This window comes from Pipra filicauda, unplaced genomic scaffold (assembly GCF_003945595.2).
Source record: "Pipra filicauda isolate LSUMZ 115617 unplaced genomic scaffold, ASM394559v2 scaffold147_size4022426_pilon, whole genome shotgun sequence".
Classification (NCBI taxonomy): domain Eukaryota; kingdom Metazoa; phylum Chordata; class Aves; order Passeriformes; family Pipridae; genus Pipra; species Pipra filicauda.
This window is the reverse complement of record NW_024103962.1, coordinates 26,294-41,208: the sequence shown is the minus strand read 5'-3', so window position 1 is coordinate 41,208 and position 14,915 is coordinate 26,294. Positions and strand designations below refer to the sequence as shown.

The 14,915-nt window shown below is 43.6% G+C and overlaps 1 protein-coding gene across 2 annotated transcripts in view; it reads right to left on the bottom strand.

The window, feature by feature from the left end:
- Positions 1 to 10,065, bottom strand: part of CAPN8 (calpain 8) — a 29,704-nt gene extending 19,639 nt beyond the window's left edge. Inside the window, exons 1-2 of one of the 2 annotated variants that reach the window (XM_039378806.1) lie at positions 9,814 to 10,065; positions 7,066 to 7,135 (exon numbers count right to left, since the gene is read on the bottom strand). In XM_039378806.1, the coding sequence (XP_039234740.1) occupies positions 7,066 to 7,135; positions 9,814 to 10,050 (307 nt within the window). In that variant the 5' untranslated portion in view covers positions 10,051 to 10,065. The remainder of the gene's footprint in view (positions 1 to 7,065; positions 7,136 to 9,813) is intronic. The other variant, XM_027721296.2, reaches the window with a different exon arrangement.
- Positions 10,066 to 14,915: the final 4,850 nt, after the last annotated feature.

Here is a 14,915-nt window from a genome sequence, read left to right as displayed (position 1 = left end):
AAGTCTCCTGGGACCTTTGCAAGGAGGTGAGTGCTTTCTCTGGCCCACTCCTCATCCTGGAAAGGCTGGGCCTGCCCAGCCCTCCCTGGAGCCTGCGTGTCTCGCAGCTGGAGCTGTTTGCTGGGTTGGCTGCCCGGTAAGCAGAAGGTGGTGCCCCTGGGAAACTCAGTGACTCACAGGTTTCTTGCAGTGTTTGCATACTGCAAACAGCAGGAGGAACTTTCGTGATTCTGTATGATTTCTGAGGTGTGCAGAAAGTCTAGGAAAACAAAACTGCTCTGAAGGTACTAACATTTTCCTGGTTCCCTGTGGATTATCTGTGCCAAGACATAGTTTCTTTGTGCAGGTGCATATTCCGCAGAAGGAATTGGCATAACAGCTCTTGCATCAGAGGAAATAAGCTAATTGAGAAACCAAGGAAAGAGTTTAATCTGTAGCATGATGGAATACCCTAGAGTAGCAGTTAATTCCTTATATTGACTCAGACTTTATGATTTAGTGTCATGATGAATACAACTGCAAAAGTAAGATGTAGGAGCTGGGTGCTCTCTGCTGCCTGTACCCCACTGGGGGGTACCCAGATGCCTCCTGTGAGCTGAGCAAGAAGCAGCTGTTTGAGTTAGGCAAGCAGGGACTTCAGAAACACCTGTGAAGAAGTGCCCGTGGTATGATGACCTGTAACCACCTGAGCTGGCTGATGGCACCATGGATCCAAAACTGTGACCCACCCACTGTGCCAGCCCAGGCATTTCCAAAGAGGAGGGAAAACCCAGGATTAGTATGTGAAATGCTGCTTGAGCCTTCACCCAGGTTTGCTCTGCCTTGTCTTGGCTGCCACGTTCAGGAAAGAGCACTCAAGCTGGAAGGGGGTAGAAAATGGCTGGATTACCTCTTTCTCCCCATCCACCTGCATTTCTTACGAGAAGAGGTTAAAAAAAATTGTCCTGCTCATCCTACACAAGTGGTGTTTGAAGAAGTGTGAAGCAGGTTAAATGCTCCTTTGCCGAAAAGCTCTTTGAGGCAAGACCTCTTAGTTGAAAGATAATATTTCCTTTGCAGAAGAGAAGATAAAATAAAAGGGTTGTGACATGTTTAAAGTGGAAATTGAGAAAAATTGGTGCTGTGCATAAAGAGAGTCCAGAAGAGTCAGCCTCTAGAACAACTATGAGCAAAAAACCTTCTCAAGCTCATCTTCAAACTAATTATTTTACAAGCTATTTTTCATTCTGTGGGAGAGGAAGCTGGCCTGGAAGTTTCCTCCCACCCTTAGGTACCTATGTATAAAATAAGAAAAATTATGAGAGCACAAGGTGTAGGGGGAAAAAGGCTTTAAGGACCTCCTCTGCCAAGGAAACGTAGATGTAGGAAAAAATGAGTCTAAGACCAGATCTGCTTTGTGTTTTTTCTTTGAGGTTTTCCTTGGTACAGGTGTATGCCTTAAGCTGTTATAATTTTGTTTTCCTTGGAGAGGTAGAAATAATGGTGATAAGTGTGGGGAAAGGATTTTCAGAGGAGGAAGATGAAAAGCCTTATCAAGTTAGAACTGAAATCCTCATTTTCTCAATTACTCCAGATTTTCTTGCTGCTCTGGCTGTTCCTGGTATGCTGTGAAGTGCAGAACACTATTTCTGAGAAGATGGCAAGATGGGGGACCCTGGTGTCCCTGTTGTGTCCCTCCACCCCCACTGAGGCCAGAGAAGGTCTGCAGCAGTGACAAGTTGGTGCTCTCCCAATGTGCAACACGTGGAAGGGTTTTCCCTTCCTGGTACAGGCCAAGATTTTATAGTCAGTGAACAAGAAACTACTGCAGGCTTTGCTGAAGATGGTATATGTTTGATGCGCAATTAGGCAGAAGATTCAGTGAAATGAGGGGGGTTTCCTTAAGTATGTTATTTACTTCCCTGACTCAGAACTGAACAATTTTAGAATCTCAACCCCATAAGATGCCAAATGCAGCGTGAAATCCTTTACAGCTATCTTACAGCATGAATTAACTTCTTATCGTCTGGGAGAGTGAGTGATGTGGGTGCTCCTGCCTCTCTCAAACACACCATGCAGTCCAACCTCCCAGGGAAGCATTTAGAGGCAAGTCTGCTCAAAGCAAGCCTGGAAAGAATTGTGTTGGAAGAATTGCAGTGGTGAACTTGGCCTTAAAAGTAGCTATGCTTGCCTTAAGCAATGCAGAGTCCTGTCTCTAAACCTTATTTTGGGGCCTAATATCTTTGACTAAGCTTGTGCCTGAACAAATGTCAACCATGCCTTCCAAAAGGAACCAACTGGGATTTGGCTGCTGTGCAGTAACTTGATAAAAATGAGGGTTTGCATGGGGTGTCTGAATGTAGATGGTTTGGGGGCATCTTTATGTAGCAGTGATGCGTGACATTCAAGCTCCTGTGATATTTACTTTAAGACAAATTAAAGAGGATGTAGAAATCTGTCCATATCAAGGAACTTCCATGATGGGGCCTAAACTGCACAGTTTGCCTCTTACCTTCTTATATACCACAATGAGATCATGGCCTATTAATAAGCCTTCTCAGCCCCATTGGATAATAGATTACTAGTTCTAAACAAAGTACAACTTGACAGTCCATGTTCCTTTTTTCAAAGTTTAACATAATTTTGTGGGCAATAAATTTTGGAGTTTTGTTTGTGATTATGACAAAAGGACAGTGCAACAGCACAAGTTCCCTAGATAGACAAATTATATAGGACCACTCAAACTTGCCCTGATTCAGCTGAAGGTTATGAGTAATCTTTCCAACTGTAAGGAAATTATTTTATTCCTTTCCAAAAAAATGATTTTTTTTTGAGGGAAAAGAAAAGAGGCCAATTGATCAATTAATTAAATTAATTATTTAGAATGTATTTCCAGTAAACTTATAGTCAGAAAAATGACAATATCAAAAAGCATGTCTGCTCACTCTGTGTTTGAAGTTGTAGCCTTTTAGCTTATAAAAAGAATTATTTTTCTAAAAAAAAACCTCTCAACATTAGCCCTGTGAAGTTATATCACCTATGGGCATATAGCTGCTTCTGCTCAGCCTCATAGATCATGAGCAGAAGTTTCAGACAAGTGCCAATTACAGTGTTTGCTGTTGCTGCTGAATATCCAAAAAAGAAGCCAGCTCGATGCATGGATATGAAGTTATTTGAAATGGTTGTAAAGTGCAATCTATTTTTTTTTTTTTAATTAAGCAATTCTGACCTTGAGTTTGTGGTGGAAAGGGTAAACATGAATCTTAGCTCTGCCTAGCTCCTGTGTCTGTGTCCATATACAGAGAATTACTTTGACTGTTAGTGCACTTGAAATAAAATCACTTGCTGCTCACAGATGTACTGAGATGGCTCGTGTTCTCAGTGCTACTCAGTCACCTCCTGGTTTAGGGAGATAATCGAATTGCTGCAGAGAATACTGAATCCTCAGTGACCTGGGAGCTGAGCGACTCCTCTGTATTGATGATGTTTACCCAAGCATGCTGCACTTGCAGAGCCCATAAAATAAATGAGAAATTTGATTAGTTTCAGTTGCTACAGAGCAGTGCACGGTTTTTGTTTAGCTACCATTGAAGTGTCTAGACACAGAATATCTGAACTCTTCTTTGACCTAGAGATGGTGAGATTTAGCCAAAAGTCCAAGTGTTTGGTTCCAAGATCTAACTGGACAGCACAAAGGCATTTCTGTCCTGACTGTATTCTGGTTTATTGCTATTTCAGCGATGCCTGGTGTTCAGAAGGGATCCAAATACAATGCTCTGGCTCTTTCCTCCCGGACTGTCAAGCAGCACTGACTCTCAGCTTTAGTCTCTGCTGGAAGCCCTTCTTCAGAGCTCGTAGTACCTGGGGCATCATACCAGACATCAAGGAAGCACTGACCCACTAGCTTATCATTTATAGCAATGCAGACTGCCTCTGCTTTGAGATTTCTAAAGGCTTCCTGAGGTTTTCTATGGAAATGAATTATGCTCGGCAGCTGTGTACAGAAAGGCAAAGGAGAACCCAGCAAAGGAACAGGCTTTCTTCTCTTTGAGGTCTCAGAGTTCTCAGTGAATGTATTTTTTGACAACTACGAGATATATCTGCTAGAACTCCAATGCCCCTTAGCCACGGCACTGAATGTCAGAAGGGCCATACATTAACGTCTAACAGCAAAATAAGTGAACAAACCCAATATTATTAAGTACTGTCCTACCTACACCCGCTTCATAGGTTCCCTCAACAGGTATCAGATCTATCTCAGAGCTGTCAGGCTTTGGTTTGTTCTGTACCTGTAATCTCTTTAAATCTGCCTGTAGGACTAGACATGCACAAAGCAAGCATGGGGTGGGCTCCTCAGCTGGTGTGAACTCATGCATCTGCCTTGGCTTCAGGGGACTCCTCCAGCTGACAGCCCGGGCCAAAGGAGCTGCAGTGCCTGGAGTAGCCTCTGAGCATTCAGAACAAAAGGCAGCTCATGAATATAAATAGTGTGGATCTGGAAAGCTAATATTAAACTGAGGGATTTTCAGTATGTTTTATATTATTAAAATTAAATTTATGTCACTTGCTTCTTAAGAACTTCTGCAAACAGTTCTAATGTTAACTTATTCAGATAGCTGCAAGAAAACTTCATAAGTCACCTTTATTAACTAAGACTATGTGACTGCATTTCAAGTTGTTACTAGAGTATCAAAAAGATACGGTTCAAAGAACGTTTAAAATATTTCAAGTCTTTCAAGTTCCCATCAAACTTCCCAAGCTGATATTCATCTAGCTTACACTGTTGTCAAAGAAATAAGTTTAATGGAGTGAGACTAACTCTGTTTTTTCTTGTTCCTTTTGTTCATATAAACCCAGACCTGCAGTTTTATTTTTAAAAGAAAAGAAACATGTCAGAAAAGATTATTGAAAATAGGCTCTATTTCCCTCAAGGACTTGTTAACCGGTCACATACGTGGCTTATGTAAATATGTAATCAGGGTCTGTTTCAATTGAAGTGTTTTACATGAGGGTTTTAGTAACAAGGACTTTGATATTCAAGGTATTGGATCAAATACCAAAAAAGCTTAGTATGCCTCGGAGATGTAAAGCAAACACCTGAATGCTAGAAGGGAAGTCCCATGCCTGTTGTTTGTTTTTGTGAAGGGTCAGTGTGTGTAGAAGCAACTGTAAGCAGCCTTACAGAAACAAATTGGATTATCTTTTTTTGTTGTTGTTGGCGAGAGAGTAAGAGAGAGAAAAGCAAGCTCCTAATAAAGCAGAATTAGATTTCGGGACTTTTCTTCTAGGTTTGGAGCAGCTTTCAGAACTAGCACTTGGGGTACTGTCCACCAAAAGCTGGCCTCAGAAAACCCAGAGCCAGACACTATCCCCAGATTCACAGGAGGAGTTTGGGTCCAGTTCTGTTTTTACCACTATTTGATGGATTTTGGCAGCAGTCTCTAATGAAAGCCCATTGAGCATAAAGAACTGGGACTCCACAGAGACATTCAGCAGGTGACAGAAGCAGAAAAGGATTCAGAGTATTTGTATTCAGTTTCCAGGCTAAACACAAATAACACATTGACCTCTTCTAGTTTAAGAATAGGTAATGTTCTTCAGTCCTATAGCTTGTAAACTGTCAAGGAAAATGAGGTTTTATGTCAGGTATGTGATCTTTTTTTTGTTTTAATGCTATTATAGAAACTTCCCAAATAGAAGGTGACAAGAAATGTCTCTTTTATTACTTATCTGAACCATTTTCCTAAAATAGAGTAAGTGATCTCCCCAGCATCCACCAAATAAATATCCTGGAGCAAGTATATGATTGGGCATCTTATTTTTAGCATTTGGAGTATAAGCCCACACACCAGGGAATTTTTCAGCAATTGCTTTAATGGTGCTATGTTTACAAGACCAGCATTGGTATTATTTATTGCCAATGACTTGCAGAAATTGTTTGAATCTCATTTGCACAATGGATGGGCTGGAAAACCAGTGAGGTCAGGAGTACTGCAGTTAGCAGCACAGGAGGGAGAAAGGCTGATTTCTCTGTGTCTAATCTATCAAATTCTCATTACAAGAGCTTCAGCCTTCCTGCCTCTATATGTAGTCAGGAGAGGTTGCTGCTGCTGTCTTCTGCAGCTGGATCTTATCAGTGAGGCAGGCAGGGAAGGCAGCTGCTGCAGCAGCTATTTGAGGGGGGGACCAAGTCCCTTCTGGCCGCTTGCACAGCAGCTCGGTTAAGTCAACGGCAAGCCCTGGAGAAAAACGTGTAAGAAAGTTTTTCTGTGATGGATCTCCAGGAGAGGATGAGTGCTGCCTGAGAGACATCTCCTCTGGATCAGGCCTTAATCTGGGGAGCTGAGCAACACTGTCTTTTCTATCCGAGCTTGCATGGTGTGGCTGGTGCCCAGTTGCTCCTGTCCCCACTCGCAGCTCTATGACAAATGCTGTCCAAGCAGAAGGAGCATTCAGCATGAAGGCCTTGGAACATTTTGCTGTTGTGGATCATATTATGAGCTTTATGTGCCTGGACCACCCTGCTCGGCACAAAATGGTCATAGACCCAGCCTCTCTACTAAACCAGTTTCCCGCTCTATTCCTTGGTTGATATGTATTTGTTTTGTGTGAAACTGAGGCTGGAACTTGCTCTGCCTCCCAGATAAAAACTCCTAGGGACTAGGCTACAGGGGAAAATTTCCCTGGTGTCCATTGTCCCCACAGTCTTTGAAGCTGCTCTTGCTGGGATGGGCACAAAGCCCACTGTCTTGCTTCGGCGCAAGTGTTCTCATGATTAGGTTGGTGTCCAACTCTGTCTTAAGATGTCAAGAGCAAGCCAGTCTTCTGCTCCACATAATTAGCTTCCCTCCTCCAGGAGACAGTCTGGTGTCTTCCAAGTTTGACATAGCTCTTACAAGCCCATATATATACCCTGTCTCAGGCAGCAATGCTGGTACATGGGTCCCCTTCTTGGGTATCTGCCTCCCTCCATACTACATCTGGGAGATAGCCAATAAAATAAAATGGTCCGTGTATGAGGAACTTTTAAATGAATCTGCTTTTTTTTTCTTCTTACAAAACAAAATTCAGAAACACTGTACATACCCAGCTCTCCTTGGCAGACATCTGTTCGGGTAGCTCCTCCAACTATAAACTGAGGGTTGGCACATAATTCCTGAAAAGACACAATTTCAGAGTTTGCATCACCCTTTCTGGTCTGAGAAGTTCCCTTTTCTTGTTCCTTGTTTCAATATTCAAAAAATATTAAACACTTTCAACATTTCTTATAAAATATATCTTTTCTCTTCTCTCTGATTAACATGGTCTCAGAACAACATTTCTGTAAAAAAATGAGGACTGTATTTTGTATTTTTTGAGGCAAATCCTGCTACTTGAGACTGTCAGTGATATTAGTGAGAATTTTTGCTACTGTGGAGACAGGCGAAAATTCAACCTCGGCATTTACAACTTACTCTGTCTTGCTGAGATTTTAGTTCAAGCAGTGCACGAGTGAGTTTGTGACTGTTGCTGCTGCCTGTGCCATTGGAGTTCTGCTGAGTTTCCACTGCCAACAGCGTGGAGGATGTTCCCCAACCCTGACCCCGCTTCCTGGGAGGCCAACCACACAAATGCTTTTATTAGCAACAACCCTCCTTTCTTCCTGGCCCTTTGGGGACAGCCAAGTAGGTTATGGCAATGACTGTCACTCCTGTCCCAACTCTGAGCTCTCCAACAATTCATGGCCTATATTAGGAAGTTAATATTGTCTCTCTAGAGACAAAAGCCTTCTCTGTTTTCTTGAGCATTTTCCACGAGCTTCTGGATGGCAGCAAGGGGCAGTTTATAGGAAGGCTAACTTGGCAAGCAGGGCTGAGGACGGTTTAGGCAGTCACTGGCTCTCACAGAGAGCAGCAGTTGTCAGCTTTGAGCATCCTGTGGAGAGACAGGGGCAACCCAGGACTACTTGTGTGCATGTGTGTGACAAAGAGCCAATTTCCTCTTGCAATAGGTGGCATCTCAGCTACCTCTTTTTTGCTTCTGTTCAGTGGATAGGAGTCAGGAGCAGGTTACCCACCACACAGAAATAGGGGGTTTGTAGGTTTTTCTCTCCTCCCTCCAAAGCAGTGCACCTGGTGTCAGTCAGTCGCATATGACTTATTACTCACCTAGACACCTGTCCTTTCTGAGCCACTCCTAAGTGCCACATACACCTTTCACACAGCTGACTTTCCATCTTTTCTCTTTCTATAAACCCACTGTTGAAATCGGAAGATAAGTCTGTGGTGGCAGTGTCTAACACTCGCTGTCCGCAAAGCAGCAGTCACAGGGGTTGATATCAGCAGATATTTGGTTTGCAGGGGGCGCTTCTCCAGCAGGTTTTCTCCCAGTTACCCACTGGTTCTGGTTTGGATGCAGACAGGGAAGTGAGTGGTGATCCTGTCAGCCTGCAATCACAGGCAGAGTTTGCAGAGGGAAACCTGCTGACCGGTAGAAAAAGCCTGAGAAATGAGCAGGGTGTGGCCTCCAAGAGGAGTCACCCACAACACATAAAAACAGATTAGATCCAGGTCCCTACGAAGAGAGAAAAGCAGAGAGTTTGTGTCACCTTGCAGCAGGGTTGGGCTCTGACCCTTGCATAGGGATAAGCCAGTTAGTCCCAGTACTTGTGGATTAAGTGTTCATAAATTGCTTGTGCCTCTGATGAGTGCCGGGAAGGCAGAGGGATCCCATGAGGGCAGGTCTCTAGCAGGCAGGACTGGAACATTTAACCCTGTTGGATCTCAGACCTCAGTTATTCCTTACCTTGATACGTTTGTGGGTGTCTCTGCCTGCAGCAGGCTCAGTGTTGTAGCCCAAGTCTAATTTAATGAGTTTCCTAAGGCTGACCTTCTCCAGAAGGAGAGGCAAAGCCAAGAGACACATCCATGGTACTTGTTTCTGTAACACCTGGGTGCCAGAGTAAGGTGCTTATGGACAAATGGGGTTGCCAGGGTTATTAGGCCTGGAGTTATTAAACCTGCAAATTTCCGTTTCTCACTTTTCAGGGGAAAAAAAACCAATAAAAATCAAAGTCTTGAAATCTATTGTTCGTCTCATTTTCCTTGCCCTCATCAGAGGGAGGTAAGTTGTTTGGAGTTTTTTTCTTCCTTCCTCAGTTTTTTAATATTTCTTGATGTTACAAGAAGGGCCAAAATGACAAAGGAGAAGCAAAGTAGAGACAGAAACAAATGACTGAAAAATGAAAGTGCAGAAAAATCTCTGAAGCCCTGATTTTGCAGTTTAAAAAAAAATCATCATCTAATCTTTCCTGATGAAAATTACTTTCTTAAAATCAGAGGCCATTTGTAGGATATATGTATTTGGGTAATAGCAATTCCAGTCAATTGCTATTTAACTGTTATATGTAGCTTGAAGTGAGACAGAGGATTTTATTTACATATTAGCCTGATTTCCTGAGGTGCACAGTGGCAAGACCTTGGTGTGGGTACTTTTACAATCGACGGCTCCAGGGTTACCCCATGGTCTGTCTGGATACACATGGGACTTTTCAATCCATCTCTAGATTGCACCCTGGACTTGTAGCTCTGAGGATCTGGGATGGACAGGGAGGAAGCCTGTTCCCATGAAGCGGGTTCCCACAGACTCCTTGCTTTATAACCGGCTTAGAAGACAATGATATTTTTTTTCCCCACCCTCTTTCCAGCCTTGCTTCTGCCAACCATGGAGGTAATGCAAGATAGAATTAAAGAAGAAAACATACAGGAATAGTGGATATTCAGGCTCACCACTGCTTTAGCACGCATGTTCAGGTGTGCTTTGATTAGATTTGAACCCAGTAAAACAGACACTTACCGTGGGGCGCTTCCAGATTATCCCCTGGGTTTTGAAGGAGTATGGTCCCAGGTCCCGGTAGCCCAGAGCAGAGGGACAGGCTGGGAACTCCTCATCCTTGAACAGGGTGCCAGTCTGCAGGCATTGCTGCTTCAGGGCTTCATAGTCCTGCTTCAAATACTTGATGGCATTCTTGTTGGATCCGAGCCCATCCGCCACTGCTCTTTCTTGGCACAGCCTTGCCGCGACCCTGGACATGCCTGCCCACCCTCCCAGTGTGTGGTGCAGCTCTGGCTTTGCCTCCTGGGAGAGGAGGTCAGTATAGGCAGGTAGCAGGCTCGGGTGGAGCCAAGGACTGCTCTAAGTGCTCCTGCAGCCCTGGAGGGAGGAGGCACCAGAAGTGCAAATATGTACCTGAGAGACACAGGCAGGAGCTGGCGGGAGCCACAGCCAGCACGGCTGGGATTGTGGGCACTGCCTGGTGCTGCTCCCATGCTATTTGCTTTTTTTGCAGTCCCTTTTTAAAGTACTCTTTTAACAAGGAGCAAGGGAAAACAATGTTTTTGCAGACACACCTGTTTACACACAGAAAGTGATTGTGTGAGTTTAGTGTGCTGAAAGTCAGGTTTGAGGATCAATACTATAAAAATCCAGGTGAAGATGGTTTAAAACTCCTTTCCTCCTTCAGAGGTTGGACTCTGTGCTATTGGAGGGTTGTACAGCCGCAAAACCTGGAGCTGGGTATCTATTGCTACAGCTTACATGGCTATGGAGATGCCATGGAGCTTTAAAGCTAGGGAAAAGTTGAACACATTTCTGGCTTAAGTGATGGGTATTTTCAAAAGGACCCCTCTCTTTAGTACTCTCAAAGCAGTAGGAATTTTTAATTTAATTTATTACCAATAAAAGGTGTGAACTTGACAGAATTAAAGCTGATCCCTTGACTATATGATCTGCAGAGGGCAAGGATACAATCCAGGAGCATGACCTAGGCCAAAAATGGGAAACTGTTTCACCAGATAGAAGGTAAGCCCTGCTATTCATGCCCAGTATGACCTTGGGCAGAAATTATACCTTCCCCATCTCAGCTAGTGAGAAGTCAGCCATCCTTTTTACAGTTTTTTGGTGATATTTCCTGCATATAAAATATCTACAAGCAGAAAAAAATTATGGTGTAAAAGGCTGTATAAAACCTTTAAAAATAGTGGTTCCTGTTCTTGTAGTAGAAAAACTCAAAGTTTCTACCCTAGAAACCCCATTTTGTACTGACACAGGGGTGCACACCTCCCTGGAAAGGTGGCTGAAAATGTCTGTAGGTTCAAGAACTGAAGGAAGAAATATTTTACATGGAGCACAGCTGCTCTCTGCTGTCTTCCTATATAATGGCCAGGATACCCTAGCAAAGACCACTGCATGTCCAGCAAAAAGCTGGGTAAACAGTGACTTTGTTTGCCAAAGAGCATGTTTGATGACTACCCCTTGGTAAATTTAGACAGAAGGTGTGGGGAAGGGAAGAGAGAATTTTTAAGGACTGAAACCTGTTGAGATAAGGTGTTCAAACAGAGGCTAGCCGGGTTGCTTGTCTGCAAATATTTGAAGAGAGGGAATGAAAAAAGGAGGAAACAAAATTACTTGGTCAGTTCCAGGTGGGCACAGGTAGTGAAGGCTGGGATGAGGAAATTAATATATCAGCTACCCCAAAATTAAACTAGTACTGTTGTAAATCGAGTAAAGGAGAAAGATGGCCAGCTTTTTATCCCTGTTACATTTCAATACTTCTGTGCATCTCTGTGTACTGAACCAGAGTGAGGAGTGGAATAATAAAGCACTGAGGTGACAGTTTTTTCTTTACAGGGTGCAATTTTTTTTTCCTGATAAATAGACCCACTCTGAGGTACCCACTTTCTTTGCTGTAAGCGCAAGCTTTGGCAAGATTCTTCATGGAAAAGCATGGTGCTCCAGCAATTGGAAAAGGCCATTTTGATCAGGAATCTTCTGTTCTTCCATGTATTTTTTCAGACGTACACTTGAAACGCTGTGTGCTCTGTAACTCCAGTTGCCACCAGACACGAGTAGGCACAGCAGAGGTGAACGTCATCAGGGTATTACAGTGTAAGGCAGAGAAATTTTGGGAGCACCTCTCCTATGAAGACAGGCTGAGAGAGTTCAGGTTGTTCAGACTGGAAAAAAGAAGGCTCCAGGGAGACCTTATAGCACTTTCCAGTACCTAAAGGGGACCTAGAAGAAAGCTGGAGAGTGACCTTTTACAAGTGCATGTAGTGATAGAACAAGGGGGAATGGCTTTAAAGTGACAGAGAGGAGGTTAAGATTAAATATTAGTTAGAAATTCTTGACTGTGAGGGTGGTGAGGCACTGGAACAGGTTGCCCAGAGAAGCTGTGGATGCCCCATCCCTGACAGTGTTCAAGGCCAGGTCGAATCAGCCTTTGAGCAACCTGGTCTAGTGAAACATGTCCCTGCCCACAGCCCCCAAGCTGGAACAAGATGACATTTAAGGTTCCTTCCAATCCAAACTATTCTATGATTCTTTGAAATACAATCAGATTTTAATCATAAATTTCAGTACATGTGCCATAGAAATTTTTCTGTCCTGTACCTCACATTTGGAAAGCGGCTGAGGACAACCATTTTCTCTGGGGAGTATTGGACCAGATAACCACCCATTGTGTCCACCACGACCCTCTGCTCCTAGTGATCTGTAGTACAACAGTTCAAATCCATTTTCCAAGCTTGATTAACAGCAGCATGAGTTGTTTTGTGTAGAAAGTGATACATAAGCACCATCTAGAGGATATAAAAAAGAGGAAAAGATTAGACTGTATAGTTGACTACAGCAACAGCTGTAGATATAGTATAGAGGGAAAAGCTTTCAGGTTCCCCATGACTCTCCAAAACTGCTGATGAAGTGACATTAATCCCTAGGGAAACATGAACCAGAAAAAAAAATAGGTTTAACAATTAACCTGATTTTTCTTGCTTCTGGGACTTGCAGAATATTTTTGCCTGGCTCTTCCTCTTTCCTTCCCCTCTCCCCCTTTCTCGACAATAGCAAGAGGGTGAGAAAAATAGGGAAGAACAAAATAAACCAGGAAAATGCATCATCTAGGTTTCAAAGAAAAGTCTGCACATTCGATGCAGTCAAGACTGTTCTGTATCTTTATAGAGGAAAGTGGAAATTTTTAGAAGAAAATAACTGCCAATTACCTAGCAGTTCTAGATACATTTCTGATATAATGCATTAGAGAGAACTGAAATGGCTCTCCTGTACCGTAGCACTTTACTAATGAGGATTAAAGCTGCTTAGCTGTATTGTAGACCCTGCAGCATGAAAATGGATTAGTTCAATTTAGAGAGCTTGGCTTCTCCTATTCTGGATGTATGGGCTCCTACCCACCCTATTACTGCGAAAATGGAGTGACTATTAATAGTCAAACTAGTGGGAGCTATGAAAGGTCCTAAATGTTGTCTATAAGGTTATTGTTTTAGAGGTTGCAATATTTTACCTAAGTGTTTGGGGAGGGGAGAGAAGGCTTGCTACAAGCTGAAGCCTAGTGGGTTCCCTATAGGGAAACACATTGAAATTAGCTGTGATCCTGCCTGACTGTTTTATAAATGCCAGAAAATTGTTGGTGCCTGAAGAGGAGGAACATGACATACTACAGTGGTAATGCCTGCATGCCAGGTGTGAAGCTCCACAGCACAGCTGAGCTGATCCAGGAGTGATGGTTCAGCACTGTAAGGAGCTGGAAAGGACAGATGCACTTTTCAGGATGATCCAGGTCTTTTTGGCACCTCACACTGTGTTGGCTGGGGCTGCAGCCAGTCTTGTGATGTTGAGGAAAGATCAATACCTCTCCAGATCCCAGATCCAGACAGGAAAGCAATTGCCTTGTGAAACATCATCACCGCTACTGCAAGCCTGGGAAATCATCCTCATCCTAGTGAGGAGAGGGCAGTTCCTGCAAACAAGAACGGAACCCCTGCAGGTACATGGTCCCATTTCTTCCTTCCTGAGCTGTTGGCAAGTTGCTCCCCATTGTTCCCCAATATCTGAGTATAGTGGAGGGCAAACGAGCAGGAGAGAGGATGGATATTGTAAGGCATAGCAGCTCTGAGCTACTCACAACTGCTGAGTGTAGACATACAGGGAAGCAGAAACCCATCCTGCCTGGAAATCCATGCTGCAAGTGGCAACTGGATGCTTCTTATCAGGCACCAGCATGAGCTGCAGCAGTAACAGCTGAAACCACTTTACTCGTGAAATGTGAGAGTTGGTGACTCCTTTGAAGAGCTGCAGGTGTGCAGGGAGATTAAGAAAAAGTCAGATTTCTTTTTCCTTCTGAAGTTGCCTGGTTTTAGGGAGACAGGAGCGGGTAACTAGTCTTGGCACCGCTATTTTGCCTCAGAGCATTACACTAGTCTCACAGTCAAATGGAAATCACCCCTTTCTTTAAAGAAAATGGGCATATTGTGTGAGTATGTAGAAGATCAAGGAACTGGCTCCTGTAGTCCTCAAAAGAACTTCCCTCCCTCTAACTGTGGAGTCATCCACATCTGCTCCTGGGCTGGAAGTAGGTGACTTGTTGATTTAACTGCAGAGGTCTTTGTGGGTAGGCTGTTCAGGTGGCTGCTGGGACGACCAACTTCCCATATAGTAAGAGAATTTCTGTATTACACCAACATATCCTTATCCGTCATTAAACCACTGGGGACACTACCATCCCTATATGTTTGGGACCAGTCTAACAAGCCATGATGTCAAATATACCTCTTCCCTGCATTGCCCCAGGTTCCTCTCCCATTGCCTAATTGAATCCTTGCTGGTTCAATTTCTTTCTGTCTTTGCTGTCATCTGTTCATCCCCTTTTCTGTTTGGCTCAGTCTCAAGTCCCATTGCACCACAGAGACTCTAAGAAAACTCTGGTAACTCTGACTGAACAGAGCAACCACATAACATGTTTGTACACACTTATCTTCTTGACTGTTGTCCAAGCAGAGGCTGTTGACATGGAGCCAGCAGACCCCAGAGTGGTCTGTGAGTATCATCTGTGGGATGCAGGGGAGATGACTAAGAAAAGCAAAATAATTACATTACAAACTCCA